This window comes from Larus michahellis, assembly GCF_964199755.1.
Source record: "Larus michahellis chromosome W unlocalized genomic scaffold, bLarMic1.1 SUPER_W_unloc_1, whole genome shotgun sequence".
Lineage (NCBI taxonomy): Eukaryota > Metazoa > Chordata > Aves > Charadriiformes > Laridae > Larus > Larus michahellis.
Window position 1 is genome coordinate 1,243,198 of NW_027435888.1, and position 8,938 is coordinate 1,252,135.

General features: G+C 44.2%; 1 protein-coding gene across 1 annotated transcript; it reads left to right on the plus strand.

Moving 5' to 3' along the window:
* Positions 1-516: 516 nt before the first annotated feature.
* On the plus strand, positions 517-5,988 carry LOC141736637 (E3 ubiquitin-protein ligase RBBP6-like). Its single transcript, XM_074571183.1, has 3 exons — positions 517-682; positions 3,239-3,338; positions 5,886-5,988. The coding sequence occupies exons 1-3, from the start codon at positions 517-519 to the stop codon at positions 5,986-5,988; spliced, it is 369 nt and encodes a 122-aa protein (XP_074427284.1).
* The last annotated feature ends 2,950 nt before the right edge of the window (positions 5,989-8,938 follow it).

Sequence of the window (8,938 nt, forward strand, 5' to 3'; positions counted from 1 at the left end):
CGCCTGGTTTTTCCCAGCAAAGCCCCAGCCGGTGCCAGCCCCGAGCTGCGGGGCTGTGCTCTCCGCACCCAGTTCATGGAATATATTTGTTGTGTTTCATCAGATACTGGTTTTGTCTGCTGCCAGAGAGGGAGGGGAGGCCGAGCCAGGGCCACGGGGGCCGCTCCCCCTCACCCACCCTCCGCCTGGGCTGCCGGGAGGAGCCGGGCTGGCCCCACCGCCACAGCCCAGCGCCATTGCTGACAGCCCCAGGCTGGAGACCTTGTGGGGCTGGGAGGCGGGGCCTTCCTGAGGCCTCCCCCAGCCGAGTCTGCCTGAGGCTGCGGGGCCTGGCCATGGCAGAGCGCCACAGCCTCTGAGCACTGCCAGCCCGCTCGCCCTCAGCCTGCGCTGCTGGCCCCGGCCCCTCAGTGGGCCCTGCCCCACGCCGCCGTGGGCCCTGACGCGGTGTGGAGGCCGTGACGCCATCTGCTGTGGTAGACGCCTTTGCGTAGCAGGCACCGCCTGGCCCCGACCATGTCTGCTGTGCATTATAAGTTCTTCTCCAAGCTGAACTACGATATAGTGACCTTCGATGGCCTCCACATCTCCCTCCGCGACCTCAAGTGCCGGATCATGGGCCGTGAGAAGCTGAAGGTGGCCAACTGTGACCTGCAGATCAGCAACGCCCAGACCGAAGAAGGTGCGTGGGGGCGCGGGGCCTCAGGGCAGTGAGGAAAAAGCATGTGCTTCAGTAGGTTCCCTTAAACGTGGGGTTGCCGAAAGGGGCTTTGCCTAAAGGGCCTAAAGGGGCTTTGCCTAAAGGGCCGAAAGGGGCTAACTTTCCTGCTTCAAAGAGCATCAGTCATGTGTGGCAGTGACACAATCCTCCTCTAGGTAGGTTGTGTTGCACTTTGACCTTTGTAAAATGCGTGTAATCTTTTAAACTTGGTACACTGGTGGCAGAGAGACTTAGTGAAGGTAAGGGTGTTTTCCATGCGAAAACACCAAAATACCCCAGTGGTTTTCAGAGCACAGCTAAAGAATACGTTTTGGTGTAATATGTATGAATGCCAACTTTTTTGGTTGATATGCATAACCGTTACTTCCAGTTGTTATTCATCAGATTTAGATGCTTAAACTCACCTTCAGGAAAAAAAGGGAAAAAAACCCCAGATTTTCTGCCTCAGTGGGATGTTTGGAATTCCTATATGCGGACATACAGTATTGCATTTTATACCTTTGTCTGTGCAGCAGTCCTGACAAAATGTTGAAATGCTCTTGGAAAGAACAAAGTGAAGCTTGAGTGAAGATGGCCTCCTTGTTCAGGTTTTTCTGGGTACTCCAAGCTTTTACAGTTCAGTAACTGCTACTTTTCACAATGGAAATCTAGTAATAGAAGCAAAGCTAGTATGAGGTAAAAGCAAAGAGGATTTTAAAGCTCAGTGGAAAAATATGAGATGATGCTTTTAGAGATGCCGGGAAGGCAAAGGGATGGTTGGGACCTATTTTACAGAGGGGGTGGGGGGATGTCCTCTTCCACACTTACTCTAGAGGCGTGTTCTGTAAGGGCAGAATTCCCTTCAAAAAGCCCATACTCAGGAATGGCGCATTTAAACTTGCCTCCTTTTAATTCGATCTGAATTTCTTATCATAGATGTTCTCACAATACCGTGGTAGAACAGTAAACTCCAGAACTCAGGTTTCTTGAGTACTCTTTCCGGCCCTGTAACATTCTGTCTCAAACCCCTTGGAGAATGTGCTATTCTGCTTATCAGGCAAAAGACAAAAAAGTATAAAACCAAAAATGGGACTCTGAACGCTCTTGGGTGATTAGTTTTAAGGAAGAAGAGTGCTCTTCTAAGACTGTCTCTGCAGCTCGGAACTTGCTCGAGTTCAGTGTTACAGCACGCACTTGACGGTTTTAGTAATGCTGTGATGCGATGTCTTCAAAACAAACTCCCGCTAACTCCAAAGGAAGTCATGCCCATAGGAAGAATATACTGAAAAATGATGCCTAAATTGTGAACTATTCCTATTTTGGGTCTGATCCCTGAGCAAAATCTCCCTGACAGAGCTTGGCTTGCTATCCAGTATCTTTGGTTTTCAGGCCATCGTTCTGCAAAGGTAAGGGCTTTTAGCATTTGAAACTGTAGGCAGATGACGGGGAATGGCTGCTGGTAGTGCTTTAAAACAGTTAGTCATATCCAGCTGGTGTAAGTACAATAGACAACCATTCTCATGGGAAGGGCTTTGCATTTTAAGCTTGCTCAGTCCCAGTGTCTCAGGTAGTAAGGGCAGGTTTTTTTGGGTCGTATGTAAAAGGTCAGAAGGCTTTCCTCCGTTTCAAAAGACTGACAGGGTGTAAGCCAAGGCAAAGCACGGGTAGCGTCAGGCACACACTGTTTTCTAAAGGCTTTTAGAGGCTGTCTTCGTATGTAGTTTTGTTTGAGTCTCTCTGCTCTGCAAGAAGGGAATTGAAAGAGTTCCCGTCCCTTCACGTTTAATTCAAAGGAGATGATTAGCTTCAGAGGGGAGATACCACTTTAGTTTGAGCCAATTCTGCCCAACTTGTGAAAGCAAGCTCAAAAGAGGCCAAAAGTTCTGTGATGCAAATTCTAGCACTGCCAGTTTGGGTTCCATTCAAATGTAAAGCACTGAGAGGCCGAGAAGTGTGGTTGTTGGTGGAAGATGCTCCAAGAAATAGACAGAGATGGCAGGGTCTCTTCTGCGTTCCGTCAGTCTTGAGCACTGGTGGCATTAGGTGAATCATTTGAGTTAACAGCTATGGAAGCAATGGCGTTTTCATGCTTTAGCTCGGTGCCTGTTTTGTTGCAGGGCAAGCTAGACAGACTTTAGACTCTGGTTTATGCAGGTGAGACTTTGCTGTGGGTTGTTCGGCTCCGAAGATCTGTTGGCTTTGTAGCCTAACAGAAGCAAAAGCAACTTGAGTTAGATCAGGACAGAACCTCATGCATTAGCAGACTCTCTTTTAGTGACCATTGAGACCGTTTTGCTGTTGGCATTCCAACTTTTTTTAAAAAAGGAGACAAATTTTGCTGTATGTGTTTGGTTCTTAAACCTGAAGATTTCTTGCAATGTACTGTTAGTGTGTTGAGATGATAAAAGCGCGATGTGACATACAAAAGTTTGCTTTTCTATCTGTCAAGGGATTCTCTGAAGTGCTGTGTAATTACGTATTAATCCTTAATCCTTATGAATGGACTAGGGTTTTTTCCTGTGTTTCTCTTGTTTTCAGAATACACAGATGACAATGCCCTGATTCCTAAGAACTCATCGGTGATTGTCAGAAGAATCCCTGTTGGAGGAGTTAAAGCTACCAGCAAAACATCTGTTAGGTAAGTATCCATAAACCATTGTATTCTTTCTAAGGGGTTTTGGTGTGATAGCTTTTTAAATTTATATTAGTTTACAGGGGCTTTCAGCTTGTATCTTTCTTGTTAAAGCTGCTGTTAATTTTTGTTGTCATGGGCTAGATTTTAATGTGTCTGCCCCAAAGCAGGCTGACATTTTTAGTCCTGTTGGGACATGGGGTTCACACTCCACCAATTGTAACTTTTCAGATGCCTCTACTGGGTTTGTTCTTGGGGCTGATTGTTCTGAGACCCATGGTCTCTACATGGATCTCCATATGGAGAAATTCCTTATTATATGTGTTTGCTTTTATTGCTTTTATAGTACAGGCAGATACACATTGTAGTGTCATCTTAGGATTTGTTCCCATCTCAGCAGAGCCTGCGTCTCAGTGTTTGACTATTCCTTGCATTTGGGCTGGAGGGTATTCTTACAGCCCAAATCTGGGTTTTTTGCATACTAGCTATAGAGGAAAGACCCAGGTTGCCAGCTGGCGAGCAATGCAAACAAGGAGTTTCATTCATAAAGGATTCCTAGTAGTTTCCTAAAGACAATGTCCGTTTAAGGCCAGAGGAAAAGAACAGTGTCCTAAAGCCTTTTGTGTGAGTACGATGAAGGAATAGTTAATCCTTTCCAAACTTGAAACTCAGTAAGCAGTTGAGCAGGTTACCAAATGTTACTAGTTATCTTTCTAAGTCTGTTTTTACCCTAAGCCGATGTCTGTGCTCCAGGTTTTAATTCTGTATTCCTAAGATTTACGGAGGACAGAGAATCGGGCGTATTGCTTAAAATTACAGATACTCAAATGCACTGCCGACTACAGGATTATTGCTGTCATTTCTGCATTCATACAGACCCGTTCTATGTCAGCTACATTAGCGTTGTTTGAATGGTCATATTTTCCGGCCTTCTTAAAGATATGCCTCTCCCCCACCATTAAAAGATGTTATTAAATTGTGGTTTTGCCATGTCTTTCTAGTGTTGGTTCTCAACAGAGTAGAGTGATGAGTTACAGCGTGTCTCGCACCAACAGTACAGCAGCATCCTGGTACTCATGAAGTGTCTGCAAGCAAAACCCCCTGAATTTACGTGGCTCTGCATGTCAGCTTTGGGCATGTTACTGCCGTAGTTGTTGCAGTGCTTTCAGGTACTCCCTAGTAATTCTGGAGGCCACAGAGTTGTGCTTCTAAACACTGGGGGTTAATTAAAATGTGTATGCTTAGTGCTGCGTTGTCAGTGCATCCTCCGTTTCTGATTGGACGGCACCTTCTCCTGGTATTGTAATGCTGCCCCACAATGAGAGGATAGATGCTGCTAGCTTCAAAGATCAGGTAAATACCTGTATGTGGGGATAAGGGAAGAACGGCACTGCTGTTCTAGCATTGACAATTCACCAGGCAGATGAGCTTTCTGCTCCTCCAGCTGGAAACATTGCAGAAGCCACTGGCAGAGTGGCTACAGTTTGGGAATGATGAACGTACGCTGTAAGGGTGGAGAGGCCTTCAAAAATGTGTTACTTACCTTGTAGTATGTTCTTTGAGGTAAGTGGATGAAGAAACCATTGGGTGGTCATTGACAGTGTTTCCTTGTACTTGCTCCCCTTCGGGAGCTGTGTGGCTGTAATTGTGAGCCTGGTGGTGGTCTAGCAGTGGCAGGAAGCACGAGCCTTTCTCTTTGTACGTGAATTCCACAGCAGCCTTTGAATTGCCTCTGCAGTACGGATCAATGAGTATGTGGAATCTCAGCAAGTTTTCAAACGTAATAAATGGTTCCTAAAATATTGTAGCATTTTCAAGATCATCTTAAAACAAATTCTGGCAATCGAGGCCGCTATTTTCTTTTGTCACGGGACTCCTCAATTGAACAAAATTCTAGAAACTGCTGTCAGGTGACATTTCTAGTACTATTTTGAATCAACATAGCATATGTAACACGTTTAGTGGCTAAATATGGTAGCCGTCTGAGCACAGTGCTTGGGCTTCCACAAAGACACGCTCTTGTAAAGACTCTGCTGCTGACATTTTTGTTATGTCTTTGTCGGATGACTGATTTCTGGTTCGCTTAAGGAAAGGTGCACTTTGAAGGGTCTAGACCATCACTGTTCTTGCTTAGAAACTAAAGTACTGTGTATGGCCCTATTTGTGATACTAGGGATATACAGACTGGCTAACGTTACCTTCCTGTTTTGATGGTTGATTATTTAAGAACACAAAATATAGGACAGACATCATGGTTTAGATTCTTAGGTAGCAGAGACAAAATACCTGAGGACTTCCTCTTGTGCTGTTGTGTTCTGTATCTGTAAGTCTTGGAGTAATTTGTGACAAAGGTGAAATGTGATCTGGGTTTTTTTTTTCTTTGCACTGAGTGTACAAGAGAGAACAGTTTATGTATACGAATAAATTTCCACATTCAGTAGACTATCAGAACATAATGTTTTGACAATCCGTTTTTATAATCTGTTTTTGCTGCTTGATGCTGGGCACAAGTGCTTTATTTTAAATTCTGACCACCTTTCTTTCTTCTTCTAGAAGTCGAACTCAGCCAGTGAGTGGAACATCAAAAGCGGTATGTAAAATAACAGTCTCACTTTTTTACGTTTGCAAAAGGAGCAGCATTTTTCTTCAGGTTTGAAAACACTGTCATTCGGCTGCTGAAATATAATTAAGTAACACAAGGAAATACTTGACTGGTAATGGTCTAGATCTTGATTTGCCACTTGGGTTGAATGCTGTGCGTAACTACACATTTCAAAATAGTCCCTACAGCATAAAAATCACTATTTGGTGGGTTTTATTTTTCATCTTTATTTTAAGTACTTCACTGCTGTGGTGTGAGCCATTACACTAACCCTGGACCGCTGGATCTGATGCCTTGATAAGCTGTTAGGATCACTTAAATCTAGAAACAGATGAACTCTGGCTCTGTGTTCTGCGAAGAATGCAGCCTCTGATGCTCGTGGAATAGTATCCAATCAACTTAAAATTGTAAGCTTTTTGTATGTAGGTCTAAAACCACTACGTCTTAATCTGACACCTGTAATTCTGTCACCGAGTGGTTCGAATTCCTTTTTGGCCATGAATGCATGAATGCCTCGCGTTGTGAGTTCGAGTTAGTTTACTGGCCCAGTGACCCAAGTAGTTAATTTTATGCATTTATGTAAACCACGTTTATAGTATTTCATCTAATTCAGACGAGTTTTTATTTCTTGAAAAGGGTTATTTTTCTTGTTGTTTACTACCATGTGCATAAACACAAATCACATGTTCCAAAAGAAGGTTAACGTTCTTTTCGCCTCGCATCTTCCCTGGCGTGTCTGTGTCACGTTTCTGAGTAGCATCTCGCCATCCGCTAGCACAGATGTCTCCAAGAAAAGGAAAAACCCTGGAGTGGGAGGGAAGCCTCAGCGTTAGCTAGAACTACTTAAAGTAAATGAAAGACGAAGCAGAAACGTTCCCTTCTAGTTTGCTCTGCCTGGACCTGATTTGGGTTGTGGGTAGCCGTGGGGAGGGTGGAAGCCTTGCATCGCTCTTTACAAATCCTCTCTCTCTCGCTCCCTGTAAAAGCACTGCAGCCTCGGGTGCTTCTGGTGTTGGAGACACAATTAACTTTATTCTTAAAGCTAACTCACTCTTGGTTCAAAGCGTGGGCTTTTTGTTTCGGTTTGGTTTTTTAAATACCTGTATTTCTGCACGTATTTCAAAGACGAACCTGGATCTTAGTGTGGGAGGAAGAAATCACCAAAAAGCTTGCCAATCACTGTTGAACAGTAAAGCAGCAAAATTAAAATTAGTCATGATTTTTCTGAACAGGATGCACAAAAGGTTTTACTTTGAGTATTTCTTCCTTGTCTCGCTCTTGTATTAGCTGTCATTCTATACGTCCAAATTTGCGCTGCTGTCCTACTGTTACTACAGCCAAAGCAAGAAAGTGCCTCCGTTTTGGTTTAGTATTACTGTTTCGGTAACTGCGAGGATTTCTAGTAAGGGCTTGTCCTTAAAGGCTGCAGAAACGCAGCGCCGGGCCCATTGTTTTAGCACCATCAGGCACAACCGTGATCCTTCCTGGCTGAATGTTTAGTTCAGCCAAGCAATCGGATTTTAGGAAACCTCTGTAATTTACACGTAACGTTCCAGCAGTGAGACTAGCGTTTTCCTCCTGTTTTTGGTGCCCTTTCCCACATGCGTCATGTGAGTTTCTGTCTAGTCTTGTGTTTGAAATGGGAGTTAATAAATTCACTGTCAGTTCTTGGTTTTTGAGGGTTGCGTTGGCTGGTTGGGTTTGGATTTTTTCCCCCCAGTTCTTCTGCAGTATTACCTTAGGGCTGTGTACAAGTTTCATGGAGGTGTTGTTTCTGCTTGATTGATTTCGGGGACTGGCAGGAAATACTTCAGTAGAAATTTAGGGGGGAAAAAAAGTCACGAGAATGTAGGATCATTGGAAGAGGAAGATGGCTGTTGGGCAGATGTACTAACTAGTACATGAATTATCTATCGCCTGCGTTTGATAACTGTTTAGTAGAAAGGAGTGCTGTCGCCACCTTTAAGAAATCAGACTGTTGCCTGCAGGCCATATAATAACTGCTCCCTAAAAAAATACCGGAACTACTTAATAGTTTATGAAGCGTTATGTTTCAGTTCCTGGTCAGTACAGGACTGTTAAATGCTAGACTCCAAGAAAGCACCTTCCCACTCTCTGAAAAACTGCAAAACGGTGGTGATTGTTCCTGCCGTGAGAGAGCACGGGCCTGTTTTGCGCATGGGAAAGAGAGTGGCAGACGGAGCATGAAGCTGTTGGCCCAAATCTGGGTGTGCGAAGAGCTGAGCCACACACGGAGTGGAGACGGGTGTTTATTTCGTGTCTGCGCAGAGGTGGGGGCTGGGGGGAGCTCCACAAAGCTAGCACACCTTGGCTTACACGTTGTAAACTTTCGTATTTTACAAAAAGCGACTCATTGGCAGACTAGACTAATTTCTCACACTTCCCAAACTGATTTGGGTAGTATGGCTTGTGGTCTAATAAAATACAAGAAATCAGTTTTCTCAGTGTCTGCTCTGTCCTGGTAAACACCTTTATTTCAATAAGTGGAGCAGTAAATTTTTTTCTAGACTAGGTGGTGTGTTACTTTTATGGCTGATGTTTTGGACTGGTGTTTTTATTTGGGTTTCGTGGGGTATGGTGAGTTTGGCATTTTTAAACATATTGACAGGAGAGGCAGAGTTCACGTTTCGGGGCTGATAATGCCGGTGCTTTATTTTGAGAGGCACCTGCTGTCTTCATCAAAGTGTAAACGTGTGCATTTATAAATGATGAGACATGAACTGATTAATTTTCAAACTACACCGAAGATAAGTTTCCTGTAGTGCTGCTTCCTTCTTGAGTAAACTTGAATTTATTTTCTGAATGCTCTTTAGCTGGAAATTGACAGCTTCCTTACCCCTTTGACTTTTAAGCAGTCGTGAGCATTTGAGAAGGGTCCCTCTCTGAGATATTCTGGAGCAGTAAGCTGATCTCAAATGGGTTTGGTAATTGTAGTTTCTTCTCATTAACCTCATTAACCACACTCTTAAGCTGTCGTAGGTCT